Source organism: Pan troglodytes, chromosome 2, assembly GCF_028858775.2.
Source record: "Pan troglodytes isolate AG18354 chromosome 2, NHGRI_mPanTro3-v2.0_pri, whole genome shotgun sequence".
In the NCBI taxonomy this organism is placed as follows: domain Eukaryota; kingdom Metazoa; phylum Chordata; class Mammalia; order Primates; family Hominidae; genus Pan; species Pan troglodytes.
The window spans coordinates 163,059,147-163,082,061 of record NC_086015.1 but is presented as its reverse complement, the minus strand read 5'-3'; the positions used below and the strand labels follow the sequence as shown (position 1 = coordinate 163,082,061).

Below are 22,915 nucleotides of genomic sequence, written 5' to 3'. Positions count from 1 at the left end.
GAGTAGAATGAGGTTACAAGAGGCTGGGAAAGGTAGTGGGGAGTGGGGGACAAAGTGAGGATGGCTAATGGAGACAAAAATATAGTTAGAATGAATAAGATCTAGTATGCAGTAGCACAATAGGGTGACTACAGTTAACAATAATCTATTGTTTATTTTAAAATAATTACGAGTGGAGCTGGAATGCTTCTAACACAAAGAAATGATAAATGCTTGAAGTGATGGATATCCCAATTACCCTGGTTTGATCATTACATATTAAATGCCATATAAAATCATTACATGTATCTCATAAAGATATACAACTATTATGTACTTATAATAATTAAAAATAAAAATAAATAAATAAGAAGGAAATAAGAATGAGACAGAGAAGACTGGAAATACAATTTAGATTCAAAACCAAGATGAATTAGCTAGGACTCTTTCTTGTAAGGAGCAAATGAACAACACATTTCAAAGGTGGCCAAAAAAGTATAATTCAAAACTTTCGTGTTTTATTGTTTATTGTTGACTGTGCCCCTTCTCTCCAAACCACATTCATTTATTTATATTTTTTGCATTATTCTTGCTTACGTGTTTGTGGGAAGGTAGCCCCCAGATCAGCTTGGGAAGTAAGGGAAACTAAAAAGAAGTTTGTAGTTCAGGCTCAGCAGCTCATGCCTATAATCCCAGCACTTTGGGAGGTTGAGGCAGGAGGATTGCTTTAAGCCTGGATACCAGCCTCAGCTACAAAGTGAGACCTCATCTCTACAAAAAATTAAGAAAAAAACTTAGCCAAGCATAGTGGCATGTGCCTATAGTCCTGGCTACCTGGGAGGCTGAGGCAAGAGAATCACTCAAGCCCAGGAGTTCAAAGCTGCAGTGAGCTGTGATCATGCCACTGCATTCCAGCCTAGGCGACAGAGCAAGACACTGTATCTAAAAAAAAAAAAAAAAAAAGTTTTTATATATTCACATATTGCCCCCTAATTCCTTAAACCTCAGGTATTTAGCCCCTTCAAAGCTGCCGCTGACAAATGCCCTGTAAGCCTTAGCACACATGGGGTGGGCCTGGCTCTGAGCTTCACTGGGTCCCACTGTAGTGCCTGAAGAATGTCCTCACAGGAAACTGAAGATTGGTGACAGACGGGCCTGTCAGTGGCTCTAGTTTTTACTCTCATGGAAGCAAAACCCACCAGGCACTTTTTTGGCTAATGGGTTCAAGGCACCAAAATGCATTTAGAGGTGTTGGCCGTGGCAAGGGCTGCAGTGGCGCTGCCAAGTTCTGCAGATGCTGTCCCAGGTCCCCCTGGCCTCTCACTGAGCAGCTCTCCCATTCCTCAGTCCTCATGTTCAGCCAGGTTTCCTCTCCTGCTCTTATGCTGTCGCCCTGAAGGCCCAGCGCTCTCACTTGCAGTGTGGTGAGACTGGTTTGCAAACTCCAGAAAGCCCCATGTCTGTCTTACTCCCACTCTTAGTTTAGCCAGAACTGCAGGGAGATAGATTTATTACTCCCATACAAACATCCCCACACCTAATTATTCTTCCTGAAGCATGCATTACTTCCCTTAAAAAATTACTTGGAGCACCCGACTGGTGTTCTATTCTCAATCTGATTTGCATCAGAGACAATGACACATTCTCAAGTCAGCCTTCTTGAGCAGCAGGGACAAGAGTCCTTCGCTTTGATGGAAGGAGGAAGTGGTTGCTTTCTGATAAATAGTGAAGCCCTTTCTCCCCAGTGTCTGTAAAGGGCAACATCATTTTCACCTTGAACCCTCACCTCGAAATTGCTCTCAAGGTGAAGTATGGATTCCTGGCTGACTTTCACATGCCCTAATACATGGGGATGTTATGTGACCTAAAAAGCTCCTGCACAAGGTGAGATGACACATCATTACAGACTGTAATTTCTACTGCGAACTAACACACGTCTGGAAGGAAGTAACTTTATGAGGCAGAAAATTAAAGCACTCACTTCCAGCTTTGCCTATGCTTTACCACAGTCAGAATACACACCACTATTTTCTGAAAAGCCAAAAAAGCAAATAAGGTATTGACTGAATATAAAAGAAAAGAGAATTTGGTAGTAAATAATAAACAAGAAAGTTTGAATGCCTAGTCTGGAGGGTGAAAATAAAATCACTTTCCCCATAAGTATCACTTTACTACCTTGTACTCTTGTACTGTGGTGCAGGGAAGTGGATTCAGTCGTTTTTAAAACAAGGACTGTGTTACAACCATAGGCAGAACATTGTTCTAGAACAGAGAAATGTACAAAAAGAAGTCTGCTACAAAAAAGAATTTCTTATGACCAATTAGTCTTGGTGAATCATTTCTTACCAAAGCTACCAAATGAAATGGCTTTAGGATACTCACTCAGAAATTAAAAGGACATTTTCATTTTGCACAGCCAGACCATTAATTCATGAATTATTTAATATAATGTTAATTTATACTGACAACTGACTATAAGCCTCAATTAAAATATCCTGAAAAACTCATTACCCATCAACCTATCTCATAATGAATGTGTCACATCCTATTTAGAAAAAATAAATGAAGACCAGTGCAAATGGTAATTGTATATTGTATTTTGTAAGCATCAGAATTCAGCTGGGGTGGCAGTAATCAAAGTGTGGTCTTAAAGATCATAGAAACGTAAGACTTTTCCAGCTAGACACCAAATAGCTTCTTGTTGTCACTTAAAAATATTTGTGTTTCTGGCATCATCATAAATTCCATATTCTTGTTTCTGGCATGAATTGTTTGTTCATGACAAATCTCATTTTGATCAACTTCTGATTTCTGTCCTAATGGCTAAAGGAAAAGACAGAGCAGAGGAAAAGATTTAAACTAAACTGAAGAGGTCCATTAACTGATAAAAGGGTCAATCTCTGACTTAGAGATGATTTTCTATAGAAAAGAAGCAGCGTGGCATGGTGGTTAAGAACACAGGGTTTGTCTAACTGGGTCTGTGTTTCAGCTCTTTCTTAAAAGATTATGGCTGTCCTTGTTAAGGACTTGCATTAGTTAGTGTAATGTTAGCTGTTGTAACAGATTCAAGGCAGTATAAAGGCACAAATGTAATCATAGTTTATTTTAATCATTTTTTTTTTCCAGTTTGAGGTGAATCCTATTGGATGGCAGGTAACTCTCTCCATGCAGTGAGTCAGGGACTCAGACTTTTTCCATCTGGTGGCTCTGCATCCCTCTAGGTTCTTGTGATTGTAGCTGGTACAAGGAGAAAGAGACTGGAGAGGGCAAACCCTTTCTTTCAAGCCTTGGCTAGAATTAAGGCACTTCACATCCACTGACATTCCATTGGTAAAAATGTGTCATGGGATCACATCTAGGCCAAGGGGCAGGGGGCTGGGAATGTCTCTCTCTAGCCATTTCCCAGTAACAATTTCAAAACTATAAACATGGTGGAGAGGCATGAGTTTTAGCAGATTGGTGGCTAAAAGGGCTGTTTATTAGAGATGACAAATTCTGTGGAAGGAAATTTTTCAGATCTTAGATTTGTGGGTAACTGAGGGATTAAAAAAAAAAACGACCAGTCGTGGGGGATTAAACTTGAGAACAGTGAGATTAAATCTGAAGGAAAGTCAGTCCCAGGGGCTCATCCCTCAGCTAAGAGGAGAGGCATTATACATCAGAAGAGTAGAGTGACACCAGTTAACAGAGGCGTCAAAAGGCAGAGTCCTAATGATTAGAGCTTCTCATTGGGCCAATCTTCAAGGGAGGACTGTCTGCTTGGTTCTGTGCTTGGGGCTACAGTTACAAGGGTGGCTGAAGTTTGCCTCTACCCTCAAAGAGGAAATAGAGAAAAATCTGTACTCCGGAGGCAGAGGGGAGTTTTTGGAGGCTCAAAGTGTGTGTGTGTGTGTGTGTGTGTGTGTGTGTGTGTGTGTGAGAGAGAGAGAGAGAGAGAGAAAGGCTCTAGTTAAATCTTTGAAGATGAAAATGTGTTGGTGTGGTCCTCCGATTTCATTGCAAGGAATCAAACTTCTCTGCAATGGCCCCTCCTGGTCTTCCTACCTACCTTAATTAGCTCTCTGTATTCTGAAGTATTTAAGCAGTACCAAGGAATGGTTAAAGAAAAAGTGAGGTAATCACAGAATAAAAGGTATAAATAGATGTTAAGTACAAGCATAATTACTGGATCACTGTTTCTGGTGGCAGAAATCTGAAAAGATTCTTAATGTCCATCATTAAAGGGAATGGCTGAATAAGGTATGTTCCACCAACACTGGGGATTACTACAAAGCTATTAAAAAGAATGACTGGGCGGGTCGCGGTGGCTCATGCCTGTAATCTCAGCACTTTGGGAAGCCGAGGTGGGCAGATTACCTAAGGTCAGGAGTTCAAGACCAGCCTGGCCAACATGGCAAAACCCTGTCTCTACTAAAAATACAAAAATTAGCCGGGTGTGGTGGCACACACCTGTAATTCCAGCTACTAGGGAGGCTGAAGCAGGAGAATCGCCTGAACCTGGGAGGCGGAGGTTGCACTGAGCTGAGATTGTGCCACTGCACTCCAGCCTAGGCGAGAGAGAGAGAGACTCTGTCTCAAAAAAAAAAAAAGAAGAAAAGAAAAGAATGACTTTGATCTGTACGTCCTGACCTGGAAGGATGTCTATGGATAAAGCAAGCTACAGAGATCCTACCTTTGTATAGACAAATGGAAATATAAAACCCCATGCATGTGTATCTGTGTAAGCATAGAGAGATGTGTTAGAATGCATTCCAAGTTTTAGCACTTATTTGGAGGAGGGAGTGGGACTTGCAATTATTAACTTTTTCCTTAAGCATCACTGTTTTGTAAATTAATAATTAATAAACAGGAAACAAAACTACAAGGATGCCTTAAATCTCAGAAACTGGTAAATTCAGAATTTTCCCACCACCTGAGCTCTGATCATTTACTTTTTATTCAACATTTATTTATTCAGTGTTTCCTGGGTGTCAGGTGCCTTTATAAACATTATGCAGTCTTTAGAATAATCTGAGGAGATGGTATTTACAGGTGATGAGATAAGACACAGACAGCTTTAGGAACTTGCTCAGGGTCAAATCTGTGGGAAGATGGAGTCAGCATTTGTGGTCAGTCCCTTCTGGCCCCAGAGCCTGCGCACTTTCATCCACACCTCACTCTCTAAAAATGGGGAAGAGAAGCGGAACTTGATTTTTGAGGTTAGTCTAGCATTCTAAGCCTGATTAACTAGTAAAGGTCCTAGTTTACATGTGGAAGGATGATCTAGAGCAGGTAAGAATCCTGTTGGTTATAATCCCAGTCCTTGCTGACAAGCCTAAGCAAAAATACTGGAAAGACTCAATCTTGAAAGAATCCCCTTAGAGAGTCACTTGGTGACATTTCTACCACGGGCAGAGAAGGCTGAAAGGAACACCAGTAAATTGAATATAACTCTCCTCTGAGTATCTCAGGGCATGGTGGGAAGAACAGTTGTACTATTAGCTAGGCTTTGACCCAGAGGTATTCTGAGAGGCCCTTTGTGGGTATAATCTCATTTTCTCTCTTTTCTTCTCCAGTTGGGAGCTATTCGGTTACGATTATGGGCTTCAAACAATTAGAAGAGCTTAGAGGCCATGAATTTCTTCACAACATGCATTTCTAGCCAGAGACTGCATGGCTTAAGACACAGAGAAAATACATTTCTAAATTTTTACCGGAACTGGCAGTTCTGGCAAGGATTTTAAAATGTAAGTCTTTTGTGGTGGGCTGAGTTTTAGCGCCAGGGCTCCAGGTTGTGAGAGTCACCACAGGAGGTTCAGAAGGCCACACTACCTTCTCTTGCTTGGACACAGGCATTTTCCATAGCACTCTTTCCAGCTGTGCTCTCCTCACAGATTGCAAACTAATAGGAATATTATATTTTTTAATCAGAATAAAATTAGATACTTAGAAACATGGTTTAATAAAGCTGAAGAAAAGAAGAAAGTGGAAGGCAATGGTTCTCAACATTAGAATCTCCTGGAGACCTTTAAATGTCTCAATGCCCAGGCTACACCCCAGACCATTTAAGTCATTCCATGGGGGTGGGACCCAGGCACCAGTGGCTTCTGAAGCTCTCCGGGTGGTTCCACTGTGCAGCTAGAGACAAGAGCCACTGGCTCACTGACCAACATTCTCACCCAGTAGAATCAGTGACGATGGTCCAGCAGCTGTGCTTGGATTCACAGGGCTGGGATCACCCCAGGAGATCCCTGACAGCTGGTGTGGGAATTCAGGGCTCAGTTAGAGACCTTTGGGCAGAGAGGATTTAGGGCCCCACTCTTTAGCTCAGTAGTGAGCAGCAAGCTGTCCTTCTCAACAGCCAACTCACAAAAACCAAAATATATTTACGATCTGTGTTCTTTTTCTATTCTGAATGGAAATAACTTGTTTGAGGCCCATAAAAAATAACTAGTGTTACAATTTAAGATTACCTATTTTGCTAAACAGAAGGCCGTCTAGGAACACTAGCAAATCTTTTTAATACTTTAGAATACTTATCTGAGTATTTTTGAGAAAGGAAAATGGAGACAGTTCTCTATCTTCAGATTACATCATGGACCTTGGAGTGAAACCAGGTGGTTTGTGGGTGGCTCTGGAATGTTGAATTGTTCATCTTTGCTTTAGTTTATGGTTCCCTAATCACTACATGAACATTAGCTAATTAAATCTATTTTCTGAAACTCTCCACTTATTAAGAAACACTCTGTAATCTGCTTTAGACTTGGAATCTTCTTTCATGAGACCAACAGAATGGCTAAAAATTTGAAAATAGCAACAATCGGCCTTGGAGAAAGAGTAAGTGCAAACATCATTTGTTCACGTGGTGAATTTACTAAATGGAGTTTGATACAATCATAGTGCCCTAACAAGACCAGCAGCTATTAAATACTAAAGTGCTAAAATTCCAGATGGATCTCTTTAAGCAATAATAGAAGTGCAGGCTCTGATGCTACTGACCTTTGGTGTTCTTCGGATCACTCTCTCACACACACATACTCACAGACACGCACTCACTCTCATAATTTTCTGGGCAATTTGCCACTTGTGTGTCCTCTGGAGCAATTTGTTTTTTCACTGATAAAAGTTTCCTGGTGGGGAATTTAGTTGCAGAAGGGTTAAGCCAGTATAAGCCTTGTTAGTGAGCAAAAAGACATATGATATGAAACAAAGTTTTAATTTTTATTTTACATATTTATACATAAAACTTTCAAGGAACCCTCTGAATCCAACATAATGTTAATAGCACATCTAAAAAGGAACTTCAGGTAGTCAACATTCACAAAATGTTGAAAACTGAGTAAAATATACATATTACGGAGAGCTACAACTTCACTACGAGGCAGGCATGTATTTTTTGACTTGTATAGCACCGTCATTTACAGTTCTTCTTTAAAACTACAGTGAAGAATGAAAAGTAGTCAATGGGAAAATACTGTTCCAACTTAAAATCTCTAAACAAATAAAAATAAAGTTAAAACTACTCTCTTTTATTAACCATGATTTGTGGTGGTGTCAGTACTGTACATTTTTTGTAACAATATTTTATTAAAATGCCTGATATTAAGTGGCACAAGTAAAAAATTAAAATAAATTAAGAAGCAAAGGCCAATCACTGGACATTAAGCTTCAGACATTATCAATGACTAACACTGATATTTGTTTCTGCGCCACCTTTAGCAACAGCATTTTTACAACCACAGAAGCAAAATAAATTCTAGCTTGTTCTCTGGTTGAATGGCTTCTTTTCACTTTGCAGGCATTTTCTCTGCCATGTGCTTCTGCTGACTTTCAGCATGTCTGTAAAATAATTAATACAATTATTTAGCATCATGTAGAGAGATCCAAACTGCTTTTCAATCAATAGCTACAGCATCCTGCAAACTGAAGTTCAGAGTTACTGACAGTGAAATAGATTAGAATCAAGAAAAAGTACCTTATTCAAACTCTTTGAACTCTGATTTGAACTCTTTAATTTTTACATATTGTGTATGATTCCTTTTATTTAGTAAGCCACTGGATGAACCTGAGACTTTTAGACATTACTACTTTTAAGAAGAAAAGTTCTGTTTGAAAATGAAAATAAATAAACATCTGGGATACTTTTATCAACAAATATTAAATATGTGTCTTCCATGGGTATTTGATGGTGAGCAAGGCAGTGAGGTCTCTGTTCTCATGGGGAATATGAGACAAGAAAGGAATAAATAGCAAATAAGGAAATAACAGATGGAAATAAGCACGAAGCCAAAAGTCGAAACAAGGTATTATGATAAGAGTAACTGAGTGACTACTTTATCTAAAGACACATGCAGACACAGACCTAGATATTAACTAAGACTCCTGACAGAAACCTGGAGCCAAAAATCTAATTCACTCCTGCAAAAGCCAATGTCTAACAAATGGCAGGTTTTGTGGATGTAAAGATATTCCATGTTTGCATGTTTTTCCCCCCAATTAATCCTAAGGGCATGGTCTTGGCAGTGAGGATAGGGTGAGTCTTCTTATTTATAAAGCTCTATTATGGGCCAGGTCCAGTGGCTCACGCCTGTAATTCCAGCACCCTGGGAGGCTGAGGCTGGTGGATCACCTGAGGTCAGGAGTTTGAGACCAGCCTGGCCAACATGGCAAAACCCTGCCTTTACTAAAAATACAAAAATTAGCTGGGCATGGTGGTGTGCGCCTGTAATCCCAGCTATTCAGGAGGCTGAGGCAGGAAAATTGCTTGAACCCGGGAGGTGGAGGTTCCAGTGAGCCAAGATCATGCCATTGCACTCCAGCCTGGGTGACAAGAGTGAAACTCTGTCTCAAAGAACAAACAAACAACCAACCAAAACCAAAAACAAGCTCTATTATGACCTGTGAACCCAAAAATAGGCCAGTGAAGCAGCTAGACAGTGGAGCAGAGGTAGACAGTGGGGCAGAGGGGGAGGAGTGTGGCCAAGCTGTTGACATCATTTGAATGGTCACTTCTCAGAGAATGATGGGGTTTGAAGGCTGCAAAAGACAATGGTTTTAAAGGACGATTTTAGGAAATGATAAATTTGGCAAGATAAAAACATCTAGGGCTGTGGTTTCCAGCTATAATCAAACGTTTAGGAATAGTTTGTGTGTGCTGCCTGGACTTGGGTAGTCAGTGATGTCAAGTTGAACTCACTGGTTTTATGCAGAATGTGTCATATCAGGGAAGACAAACTACAAATACTTTCAGAAACAGGGGAGTGAAAACAGTGTCCTTGCTACACTCAGCAGCCCATAAATAAATGGCACTATTCAACTAACAATAAAGGTACTCAGGAAAAAGTACCTTATCGATAGCTCTCCATTCCTTAAAAAATCTGTCCCCTTTAGCAGACCATCTTATAGCCCTGTTGATGTGTAACAAGAATCAAACATTTTCGTGACTAACTCATATGCCTCACTTAAGCAAATCCAGATCAAGATATTTTGATGCCCAGTGAACTTGATTCCACTGTAGCTAATTACAGTTCTCACGGTAATTTTTAAAATATACTACTATGTACATGCTCATGCACACACACTCCTATGCACATGCACGCACATACATCAAAAGGTTTTCTGAGAAGGAAAGAAGAGCAGATGGCACACAACTTCAGAAAATATTGAAAGCTGGGTAATTTTTTGAGACATAAATAAAATAGTGAATTTCATTAAAATTTTAAACAAAGGAGGGAAAGGGTTTCAGTCCATAAAACTAAAAGGTTCTTATCAGCAAGTTATATAAGAGTCCCTATTAGGATTTGTTTCACTGAAGCCCCACCAAAACTCTTTTTTTTTTTTTTTTTTTTTTTTAAATCAACAATTGCTATTGAGGGCTTACAATGTGCCTGGCAGGCCCTGTGCTAGGCTCTGGGGACACAGTAATGAATGAAAATGACATCAACTCTGTTTTCAGGGAATTCATAGTCACGTTGGGAGAGACAGCAGACAAATAAAACACAGTGCCACTAGGCTCCACATGACAGAGATGCGATGTTGTTAGGAACACTGAGGAGAAGGTCTTAACACAGTCTTACGATCGAAAGCAGGTCACATAATTGCTGGTGCTGTTTTGTAGACCCACGACATGGCTGTTCATGTTCTGGAAACATGCCAGCATGGAATGACCCTGACACACCAGGGTCAACTCCCTTGGGAACAGTCCTGATTTACATGGAGGTGTAATAAGTTTAATGCACTGACAGTCCATATAAGAGAAGAATGAATGCTAAAGAGCCAAGTGTTTGGAGGTCAGGGAGGGCTTCTCCAAAGAAGCATCATCCAAACCTGTGGTTCTCAAATTTGGCTGTGCATGAGAATTATCTCAGAGCTTTAAAAAAATTCTCATGCCCACGCTAGCCCACAAGGATAATTAAATAAGAATATCTGGGGTAGGATCCAGGCATCACTATTTTATAAGCCTCCCCACATGGTTCTGTTGTGCAACCCAAATGAGAACTACTGATTTGAATGGACATCTGGAATAGTAGGAGTTGTACAGGTAAAGGGAAGAGGTGGACCACATGTCCCAGCAGTCCCCACAGCCACCCCCTCCGCCTTCCGAGATCTGGCTGCAGGACTCTGGGGCTGCTGCCTTTAGGGATGTTTAAGTATCCTCAGGTCCCTCCAATGAGGAAAGTTACTTTTCTGCAGCCAGAAGCAGATGTAGAAGCTTCTTCCCACCAAGAGGCAGGCTAGGCAAGGACATCATGCCCCTGGGGCCCATGGTAGGACTGCTCCAATTCAAAGAATGCCTCCAACACCTTTAAATTAGTGACTCCTCTCCTTTTAACTCCATGGTTTTGCCTGCCCTGTTTCCGATGGTCACACCATCTGAAAGTTATAAAAACATACACTGCAAACCTAAGTATTAGCCTAACACTTAGAGAGAAGAGGAGGGGCCTCTCACCATCCTCCTTGCCAAAAAAGAAATGCCAATACTATTCTGAGAGACAGAGAAAAGATCTCTGCTGTCACAGGTAAATCATAGTTTACAAGAGTTTATATATTTTTTTAAAAAAATGTAGGTCCTGATTGTATATTTCACCACTGATTTCCCATAATCTTAACACCTGCATGCAAACTTCTTAAACTAACAAAAAAGGGATGTTTTATAATTGCTGGTGGTATAGTGCCCAAATACATCTTTAGATGGCAATAATATTATTTGAGTGTTATTGTGATGTTTCAGATGCAGGCAAATATGTTCAAAGAGTATGAGAAGGCTTACTGTTTTGTTTTGTTTTTGGCTAGGGATAAGGCAATATAATATGTAAAACATACAAAACAGTGCTGCCCGTAAGTCTTAAAAAAGAAAGCTTAAACATATTTTTCCAGCATTTATTTTGCTACCAAAACTATTTTTTATATCATTGCATCATTAGACAATTATTTTACCCAGCATTACACATTGAGATGAGGTCTATGGTAGGTGCTGGGAGCATTATTATCACTACATACGTTTTCAAGCTTCTCTGGGATTGTTGTAGACCATGTGGTTAACTCCTTACATCATTGTGCCAAGAGATGTTCCTTCTTTGGAGAGCCTTCTACTCTCTAAATACTGTTTCTGGGATTAATAGCAATTACTGTCTGTTGGTTTAAAGATTCCATATGGACTGTCTCAGAAAAGATGCCATAGTAAATATGTGCTCATAGGAATGTTTACAGTATTCCAGGTACTTTATATACTTACAGTGACATGCTTTCCTGCAAGGAAATCTACAAAGAAATGCAAAATTTTGACCAGCATTAGCCTAGTTTCCTTGTCCCCTAGGGAGGGAAGCATTCTTTTTACCTCTTTACAAAGAGGCAGTTGGAGCAAAGCCCAGCTAAAAACTCAAGTCCTGGAGTTTCCCCATGGTGAGAACAATCTGGTGGCACTGTGGCTGTAGAGAGATGCCAGTGTCCCTGCCTTCTGGGCATGGCAGAGGCGATCAAGAACTGGATCATACAAGAGCTTGTGCTTTGGAGAATTCATCACATGGCTGCTTGTGCTGGAAACATGCCAGCATGACATGGCTTATGCCCAGCTTCCCAGGGGACAGTCCTTCAAAGTAAAGTCCTCCAAGACCAGAACTACTGACCTGATTTAGGTGGAGATGTGAGAAGTAATGCACTGACAATTCATCACAAGGGGGGGATGGTTGCTAAAAAGCATGCATTTGGTAAGGACAATGGAATTCTGCTTCCCCTCCATCTGAACAGCTGGCACCAGAAAAGGCTAGGTGAGTTATTTATGGAAGTAGAGGAAGAAGTTCTCTCGAGCTAGTTTTTGCCTAATTCTTAGATTTCAGACCACCCTGGGCTTTTCTTCTTTGGCAAGAGTGAAGCCACACTGACCTGGTCAAGTCTTCAATGTCCACCAGCATGGCATCCTGCTCTGTGTGCAACTCATCTCGGATGAGAAGCAGCTGGACCAACTCTTCATTCAAGCCTGTGGCAAATAAAAGAGCATTTAAAAACAGATAAAACTGCCTCCAAGTCAGAATGTAAACTATTTACCAACCAGTATACACACAAACAGCTATCCATAATAGGAAAGATATTTTTGTAAAAGGTTAGACATCTTATGTTGCAGAAACGTGTCTAGTTTGCATAATTATAGAGGTGTGGGAAGAAAAGGGGTAAAGTAGGAACTATTTCCAATTACCTTCATATTAAGGTGGGAAAAGAAATTGTTAGCTGGTAGGAAAATAGCTTGTTAGAAAAAGCAGGTTTTGTTTTGAAGAAAAAATGTAAACAGCAAAGCCTGGAGCACATTAAGTTTTCCACCCTTCAGCTTCAGGATGCTCCTGCCACGCTGACAGTCAGGAGGGGCCCCTCGGAGCCTGACTACTACATTAGATGCCCAGCTGAAAAGGAAGGTATGTCAGGGATGCTCAAAGCCTTCACATGGCCCTAGGAAAGGAGAAGCCCTATGTGCGGGTTGTTTTAGGAGAAAGTATTATCTGAAGATATTGGAAAGTCAGATTTGTAATATAGTTAGATGTGCAAGACCTGAAGAAATAACCCCGGAAATTTCTAAACAACAGGGTGCCAAGGAAAATATTACTTAAGACTTATACCAGGAATGAAATCTATAGAGACAGAAATCTTTCTTCCCTCCCTCCCTCGCTCCCTTCCTCCCTCCCTCCCTTCCTTCCTTCCTTTTTCTTTTTTTGAAACGGAATCTCACTCTGCCGCCCAGGCTGGAGTGCAGTGGCACGATCTCGGCTCATTGCAACCTCCACCTCCCGGGTTCGAGTGATTCTACTGCCTCAGCCTTCCGAGTAGCTGGAACTACAGGCATGTGCCACCAAGCCCGGCTAATTTTTTGTATTTTTAGTAGAGACAGGGTTTTGCTTTGTTAGCCAGGATGGTCTTGATCTCCTGACCTCGTGATCTGCCCACCTCGGCCTCCCAAAGTGCTGGGATTACAGGTGTGAGCCACTGCACCTGGGCCCGAAATATATCTAATCTTCCTGAAATCAGTGCACTGGGTTAATTGGGCTCCTGCCACTGAAAAACATGAACAAGCAAAGGCTCTCTCTTGCTTTTTCCCTCAGAGAAGCTAAGCATTACAGCTGCTAGGCCCAGACACATGGAAGAGAGTACCCATTTAGCAAGAGCTCTGGGCAGGGAAACAAAAGATAGAATGGGGGTGATCAGACAGGTCCCCCTTGGAAATGCTTTTAGATATCCTGACTTCAAATGATGCATTTATCTGCCTTTAGGTCAAACTAGTTTCCATTTTTAAAAAGAGAGCCAAAAAAAAAAAAAAAAAAAAAATCACACAAAGAGGTCTAAAATTTCATCTATTCCTGAAAAGGACTAGATGGCAATTTCAGTGTTTAAAAGTCTAAGGAAGATGTTTTAGTGATAAAATATCAGAAAGCGCTTTTAGTCCTTGAAAGAATAGCAACTCTAGTAATTAATTTTCAACTAAAATTAAAATGCAGTTGTAGAATTTTTTTAAAAAATCCTGTGAATCTATGGTTTCTTAATCAAAATGTTTGACCCTTTCTCTTAATTTTAAAACAATATTCAATGTGTTAACTTGGCACTGAATATATCCAATTTTTTTTATTTGGATCTTGTGGAAAAATTTCATTTTTTCCAGTGTGCTCTTGTGTAGCCTTTTATACTGTCACTTAGTAGAGTGTCTACATATCTGAACCCTTAATGCATAGAATTGTTTTTCCAATATGAAGTTTTAAGCTTTTTATTATGGAAAAATTTCAAACTGCTACAAAAGCAGAGAAAACAGTTTAATGAATTTCCATGTATCCAACTAGCTTCAACAATTATCAGCTCATGGCCAAGCTTGAATCATTTCTCTCTCCGACTTCTACTAGATTATTTTAAAGCAAATTCCAGCTATCACATTATTTTATCTGTAAATGCTTCAGTAGGTATCTCTAAAAGACAGAGGCTTTTCTTTTCTTTCTTTCTTTTTTTTTTTTTTGAGATGGTGTCTCGCTCTGTCACCCAGGCTGGAGTGCAGTGGTGAGATCTCGGCTCACTGCAAGCTCCGCCTCCCGGGTTCACGCCATTCTCCTGCCTCAGCCTCCCGAGTAGCTGGACTACAGGTGCCCACCACCACGCCCAGCTAATTTTTTGTATTTTTAATAGAGATGGGGTTTCACCATGTTAGCCAGGATGGTCTCGATCTCCTGACCTCGTGATCCGCCCACCTTGGCCTCCCAAAGTGCTGGGATCACAGGCGTGAGCCACCGCGCCCGGCAAGCTTTTCTTTTTTAAATTCACATAACTGCAACACCTTTATCACACCTAAAATAAATCAATCTTTACTAAAACATTCAGTTAGTATTCAAATTTCCCTGTTTGGCTCATAAATGCTCTTTTGTTTATTGTTGGTTTGAATGCATTTGTGTGGCATATTTCTTTTAATCTGTAATACCGTATAATTATACAGACTCATTCCTCCCAGGAGCTGAAGAGATTGTGAATTTATCGGCTTAACCACACTGCCTAAGTGAGAATGTTCTCTCTTTCATCAGGCAAGCAACTAACTGCCTATTCTCTGCATGACCAATCACCTTGAGTGAGCACCACTCACCACTCCCTGCGGCCACTTCTGTTAGAGGTCTTTCTTTATTCTGGGAAGAAAAGTCTGTATTTTGTCACCCTGTAATTTTCACATATTGGTTCCACATACTCCACCACCTGGAGTCCTAGGAAATGTGTCTAATTTGATTTTATTGATGATGATGATACCTACGATGAATGTGTATACAACTAAAGTAGAAAGTATACTTGTATAGCGAATGACTTGTAACTACTGAACTGTGTTCCAGAAACAGGTGTTGTAAGTCAGGTACATGCACTGTGCTAGGAGCTGGGGATTTAAAATAAATAGAAGGGACCTGTAACTATTGTGAACCTTGAAAAATTCTTAAAGCTTCTGAACATTTTACAGCTAAAACAACAGCAACAAAAAAGAGCCTGGTGATTCTCTTATTTTCCTTGCAATCACACAGGAACCCAATGAAATGTTGTATGAAAAAGTTGGACCAAGGAAGCAGCATTATCCCACGATGTTTTACATTGAATATCCTATTTTCAAGCATATCTTACACTTACTTTCTATCTGGGAATGGAGATCATTGACTATCACTTGTAGCTGCCCAATAGTCATGTCTCTCAGGTCGGTGGGTTTTAAACTTCTTTTCATCAAGCATTCACTTATATGAGGCATGTGTGGCAGCTGAAGATACAAAGGAGAAGAAATGGAGGAGTGAACAGAGCCACAAACACACTGAACGTAAGACCCAGTTTTCTCTTAAAAGACCCACTCATCCACCCACTGCAATTCAGTGATTAAAAGCTTTCCCAGTCTGTGTCTTTCCCAATGTGGGGCCCTACATCCACACTACATTACCTAATATGCAACTGGCATCAAAACACAACACTACCAGCATCAAAAGCTTTTTGACTCGTCTTTAATATGGGTTGTGAGTCAATGTTATAGCCATAAATGAATTATCAAGGAACATCAATAATATCAATGACATGGAAAAAATTAGTATCAGCTACTATTTAATAATTTATACCATGCTACAAGCACTGTGCTATGTGCTTTGAATACTTTATCTCACTGAATCCTCACAATCATACTCTGACACAGGCATTATCATCCCCATTTTATAGATGAGAAAACTGAGACTTAAGTAACTTGCTTAGAACTTCATAGCAGGTCAATGGCAGAGCTAGACTTAAACTCCAAAGTCCAGGACTCCTATTCACTATGCGATATTGTCTTTATTGAAACATGAGAATGAGAATTATAGCAATAGTAAGTTTGCCAAGACCAATAGGTTCTTAGACTGAGATTACTTCAAAGGAATTTAAATATTCCTGTGGCAGCTAATATTGTTGCTAAGAAACAGTAGACATCAATCAACAGCAAACTTTACTTTTGTGAAATCTATTGCTTCTGTATTTTTCAGTGCTACAGTAGGAAGGAAAAAGAAACAAACTTAATCATTTCTCAATGACAGGACTTTTTACAAACCGCCTTAGAGAAACACAAGTTTGCATAATTCTGGGAAAGGACTGGGACAGTGTCAACCATTTCTGGCCCCCAAACACTTGCTTGCATTTCAGCCTTTGCTGCTTACAAGATCAGCGACGGGAGACTTTTTCCTGTTCTGTTTCTCCACTTCTACTTGCATTTTGGCCATTGGTTTGGCCATGGCAAGGGCCATTTTGGCTTCAGCTTGCAATTTCTTTTGCCTTGTAAGGAAGTCCATGTCATCCAAGGATTCAGATTCCTCTTCAGTAGTGTCTCTATCAGAATAGGAAGAACTCTGTTTGCTCTGCAAAGGGAAAAAGAGCAGCCTGAGCCTTCCATGCATGCCAGCTAGCATCCACTTAGAGATGGGCTACAACATCCTCTGAGCCTTCTCTCAGAGCAGCTCAGAGTTCCCTCCCTCAATGTGACTTGCTGCTTGAGTTGATAAATCTCAAGTAACACAAAAAGGGTCTAGTTTAAAATAGATTTTAGCATAAACAGAGAGAGCAGTATAGTTAATAACGGGAAATATATTTACAACAACCTTGAAATATGTCTTTGATTCTTGGCCTCAAAACTTTCCTGAAGTGAACAGACATAACAAAATATTGACTCAGAGCCAAGGCCCTACGTAGGTTCTTCGTGTGGACAGGATCTCACGTATCCAATGATGTTCTGATGTCGCACTGCACTCAATGACAACAGTTTCCTCTTTGCTGGTCTTTGGTAAAAAAGGCTATAGACAGACCTCACAGAGAGGAAAGAATTCCAGCAACAGGCACCCATGATTATTCAGCCAACTTCTGTAATGGGAAGGAAAGACATGAGCTCATATTTCTAAGCCCAATAGGGAAGAACTGGATTTAGCTTATTTTCTCTTTATAATTTTTAGAGCATATCTAATTTCTCTCTCTCTCTGATATGGTTTGGCTGTGTACCCACCCAAATCTCATCCTGAATTGTAACTCCCACAATTCCCATGTGTCGTGGCAGGAACGCAGTGGGAGGTAATTGAATTATGGGGGTGGGTCTTTCCTGTACTGTTCTTGTGATAGTGAATGAGTCTCACCAGATATGATGGTTTTAAAAATGTAAGACGTGACTTGCTCCTCCTTGCCTTCCGCCATGATTGCAAGGCCTCATTAGCCATGTGGAACTGTAAGTCCATTAAACCTCTTTCTTTTGTAAATTGCCCAGTCTTGGATATGTCTTTATTGGCAACATGAAAATGAACTAATACACTCTCTCTCGTTAGAGACAGGGTCTCACTATGTTGCCCCGGCTGGAGTGCAGAGGTGTCATCATAGCTCACTGCAGCCTTGAACTCCTGGGCTCAGCTGATCCTCCCGCCTCAGCCTCCTGAGTAGCTGGGACTATAGGCACCATGATCAGCTAATGTTTGTATTTTTTTTATAGAGACAAGGTTTTGCCATGTTGCCCAGGCTGGTGATTTCTCTAACGGTTTAATATGAAAATAGTTATTAACTTTAAGAAAGCTTATATATCTCTATTTTATTACAACTTTGACTTTTTAATCATTGTCAAATTTTAGGAGCATGCAATTCCAAGAAACTTTTCTTCTTTAATCTCTGAAATGTTTGTTCCTGATTCACCTTACAACAGAAAAGAAGCTAAATGGCCCGGAAATCACAACACCGAGCTTCAGCTGGTGCTGTTTGGACTCACCATGGGAGACAAGGGGGTGTCCAAGCTGGTTTCAGTCTTACTGTCATCAGCATCACTGTCCTTATCACTGCCACTGTCGTTGACAAAGCATATCTGCAAGTTCATCCCACTCTGCAGTCTGGGCAGAAACAAACAGGACACTAGTTCTATTTAGCTGTTTGTTATTTGGCTTCAGCCAATAGAACTGTCTGATTTTGCTAACAGAAAGTAGTCTTATGTGTTCTTCACATGGAGAAATGAGCAACCAATATTACTCTCCACATATAAATAACTCTTAGTAGAGGATTTTCCAATGTTCTGTGAGTTTTTTCCTCGCCATTTTCATGGTAAGTGAAAAATAATTTAAGGCCCCATGTTAGAGCACCCAGAACAATACCAAACAGATAGTTGGTGCACAATAAAAATGTGTTGAGTCTTTGAGTTTACAGTCCTGTCAATCAAGATGAATGGGGTCCTCGGGCAAATAAGGCTGCGTGGTGTCATCTAGAGAACCCGTCCCAGGGGGACAATCAAAGACTCTCTCACTGGAGCCAGCATCCCAAGGCCACAGCTCTCTGAAGAAAGACTCCTTTTCTCCCAAATAGACAGAATAGGGTCATCTGAAGGAAATCTTTAAGGCAGTTGCCAAAAGCCAACCGAGGGAGCTCATTTATATCATTAAGGAAGAAAAACACCACAGGTTCACACTTAAAAAAATGTAAGGAAGCCCCAAACCCAGGCAGTAAGGTGCAGCCTTAGAACACAGCAAGGTTCTGCAGACCACCTCCGGCACACAGAACCTCAGGGACAGAGACCTTTGGGAAGCCATTATATGTGTGGTGAATCCTGAAGCTCCAGGGCTGATGTTTTTGGAAGCACAGTCACAAAGGGTAACCTGGCTGTGTAGCTGCCACTCACAGGCCAGACTGCACAGCCAACTTTTTGTTCTAACCTTCTTTTGAAGTTGAACACATTTCAATACTGTTTGGTGATAAAGCGTTTTTAAAGAAGTAGTTTTCCTAGCATCTCTAGTAGCCCCAGTCTCTGTGTAAGCTTAGGGAAAGAAAAGGCAAAAGGAGGTTCCTATGCAAGAAAAGATCCCAAGGAAGCTGACCTAAGCCAGGTTTAGGGCAGAGGATGCTGAATTTCTCTGGCATTATTACTGCCATAGGAAGAAATGCCAAGAACAACTTACCTGAGATTTGACTTTTCAATTCCAATGGTGGGAATGCTTTGTAGAAATTGATCAGATCACTCATTTAAAGTGATTCTTTTATTGAAAACAACACAGAACCCAGAAAAAGAAAATCTGATTTAACACGGGAACCATAATTGTTATGGGTATGCACTGCCACCTATTGTTAAATTCTGTAATTACTGAAAATCCCAGCTTACAACCCTGTAAGAAAATGCAGCCATTCCCTCAGTCTGCCCAGCTCTATTTGCTCCCTACCCTCATGGCACAGGCAAGGGGGAGCCAGGCCCAGAACTAGGGGTTAGAAAGCAACACACCCCACTCTGATCATCTGAAGATGCTTGGAGTGAGCTGAACTTAGGTTCTGAATCCTTACTTCTTTCTCCAGGCACATTACAAAAGCTGTATGACCCTCAGTTTTCCTCATCTGTAAAATGGGTTGAATAGTAGCAAACCCAGTGTTATGCAGGAAGGATTAAAATAGTTCATTCATAGCTTAGTGCAGGGCAAGTGACCTGTACATGCGAGTTGCTCTCCATTCTCTATTTACTGAAAGTCTAAACAAAAGGAACAGAATTTTAGAGGTGAAATGACTCTCTAAAGTCACTTACTCTAATACTGCTTGTCCTGTCACAGTAATCCCTGATGTAGAATCAACTCTCTGAGACAACACATTGTCTATTAGGCAGTTTGTTCTTCTACTGAGCTGGGATTTGCCGCCTTTTTACTTTTATCTATTGGATATACATACATACATACACACACACACACACACACACACACACACACACACACATATATATACATTTTTTTTTTCCTGGAGAAATCTAATATGTTCAGGTTACCCTTTGATTCCATGCAGGTTTAGAAATTTTAATGCCTGTCGGTCTAAAAAAATAAAATCAACCCCCTTTTAATAATAATACTCAAGTTCTATGGATTGGAAAATGGTGGGAAAAAAGCTGTTAGCAAATTAAAAACAGACACATTTTAAAGACAAACTCTAATTTGAATCTAGGATTATGTAGCATTTTCTATTTATTGAATAAAGTCTTGAGAAGAAGGGTCTGGCTACTGGATACACAGATTATAAAAATGTAAAATAACCCACAATACAAAACACAAAGCAAAATAAAGTTTACAATGTCCAGAGATATGTATTTTCACTCAGAAGAAAGTTTGATCATAAATTCTGTTGTTCTGCTGCCACGCTGACTTCTTTTTGAAGGATTAACCCAGACTTAAACATCCCATATAGTCTAACTCAGGAAAGGAAAGAAAAAAAAGTAGTCTGCGTAAAATCAAAAAACGCCGCAGGTAGAAATTCAGAAAATCGCCTTAGCCACATTATCCCCACGGGAAACTGAAGAGAGCTTCTTATAGGGTGAGACATAATTCCTTATAGTGGTAATCACCAAGAATGTTACTCTCAGGAAAAGGAAATTATATGACATAACAGCTAATGGTTCAGAGGGGATTTTAGTAAAGACATCTTAAAACGAGCTCAGGTTTCAAGAAGGATTTGTTTGCTTTTAGCCTTTAAGCGGGTTTTAAGATGAAGTCAGCTCTCGGTGAAACTCAACCACAGATCCCAAGCAGCCTGAATGGATGAGTGGGGCCACCTGGTGCTGCTGAAGGCCTCTGTGCCCAGGGTGGAAGAACAAATAACCCGTTCCAGGACCCTGCCCACCCTGGGAGACATGGCTCTTCTTGAGGCTCACATCTGAAAACCACAGTTCCCCGGGCCTCTGTCCCTCACACTACAGTGCATCTGGCTGCCCTCATAACCAGTCTTGCAAAATTCAGGCTGCAGGGTGCCTAATTTACCTAGATCTCTCAAGCACAGTCTGAGGTGAAAACAAAACACGATCCTCATCTTGTTAATTAGAGATATAATTTCAAGGTATCCAATTCAAGGTTCCTTGATGTTTCAAGTGGCATTTAGCAGAGCACTGTGCAAGGGCTGCTGGAAGTCAGCCTTGCCTGTCGATTTCATTTCTGAAAGGTCTGTCCTGGTTATCCCAGAAAGCTCTTCTCCCTTACACATCACAAGGCAATTAAAAACAACGCTGCTGCCCGGAGCTACTGGCAGGGAGCACCAGGGGTCTGGAAAGAAAGTGTCCTTGATGGAGAATGCCCAGAAACATGGAGAGATAAAGACTAAGTATGTCTTCTGGACATCTCAGTGTGAGCAGGAGTGGCCTCAGTGTGACAGTGCCTACTGGCCAGGAGCAGGAGGGCACTTGGTCGGGAGGCTGCACAGCAACCACGTCTGCTTGGCATTTACAGTGAGGAAGGCTGTTATTTAGAAAACACTGGTGCTGACTTCCAACTACTGTTACCAGGGATACTATTAAAATATGCACAGGAGTTGAGAGGATGGCAGAGACGAAAAGTTTTTAAGTATGAATAGAATATCTCAAAAACTCAGCCAAGTGGTAATATGATTTTATATAAAGGTAACATTTCTTTCAAAATACAGGGACAAGAGCAGTTTATTCCCTGAGAGAAACAATGCCATGGCCCTAAAGTTTGCTGGTGACTTCTAGAGGAGCAGTGGTCATTATGAATTGGGCCTTTGTTCTTGGCTTTGGGTTGTAGTGACCGGGATTGGGCTGGTCTGAGGCCAGCTCTGAAGCCTGGAACTACTTGCTTTTTTCTTGATTTTCTACTTGCTTTTCTACTTGATTTTAGGAATGGGAATCTCCCAGCACCTGCTTAGACCACTAGTATCTACGTATAAATGTTCAAGATTCATTGGTAAGATTTTTATCCCCGTCCACAGCACCTTGGTTCACTTTACTTGAACTGTTGCATTGAATTTTAAAGTATGTTCACTTACATTCTCTCCAGGGGCTGTATAATCACCTGTGAATTACAGGCAAGATATAGTTACTCAGAGAAGTCAAATGACTTGCCACAGACCTGTGACAACCTCTTTATAAAAATGATCTCAATTCTTCCTCTCCTCATACCCATCTCCTCTGTAATGTGACCCTGCAGCTTCTCCCATTGAGAAGTGGAGTCTATTTCCCTAGCCCTGGGCTGGCCTTGGAACTTGTCTTTGCCAGTAGAATGCAGAGGAAGTGATGGTATTCCAGTTTCCCCCTCAGGGAGCCCTGCCACCACCCTCAGAACAGGTCCAGGCTAGCCTGCTGGCGGTGTAACTTCGTAGCACAGAGCTCAACCGGCAGTTGTCTCAACTGAAGCCCTAGACACGTGTGAGAGCCCAGCCACCTCGCTGACCGGAGATGACTGAATAAGCCTGTCCAAGCCCAGCTCAGAACAGAACCACCCAGCTGACCTATAGGATCCTAAGGAGAAGTAAAACTTCATCATTGTATGCTACTGACATGGATGGCTTTTTAAAAAAATTACGCATCATCATTGTGGCAATAGGTAACTGGTACAGGGTCACAAAGCAAGAGGCTACAGGCTGGACTTCTGATTTTAGAATCCAGTGGCCTTTCCCTTATACTACACTTAACATGAGGTTTGAATTTATTAGATCCTTTCTGTATCTGGCAATATAATTTTAAAGG

The 22,915-nt window shown here is 40.9% G+C and overlaps 1 protein-coding gene across 14 annotated transcripts in view; it reads right to left on the bottom strand.

Moving 5' to 3' along the window:
- Positions 1–7,160: 7,160 nt before the first annotated feature.
- The window catches only part of SCHIP1 (schwannomin interacting protein 1), a 611,917-nt gene continuing 596,162 nt past the window's right edge, over positions 7,161–22,915 (bottom strand). For all 14 annotated transcript variants that reach the window (XM_009446613.3, XM_009446614.3, XM_016939974.3 and 11 more), the window contains 5 exon segments: positions 18,200–18,317; positions 16,620–16,817; positions 15,583–15,706; positions 12,340–12,433; positions 7,161–7,797 (listed from right to left, as the gene is read on the bottom strand). In XM_009446613.3, coding sequence (XP_009444888.1) covers positions 7,746–7,797; positions 12,340–12,433; positions 15,583–15,706; positions 16,620–16,817; positions 18,200–18,317 — 586 coding nt within the window. In that variant the 3' untranslated portion in view covers positions 7,161–7,745.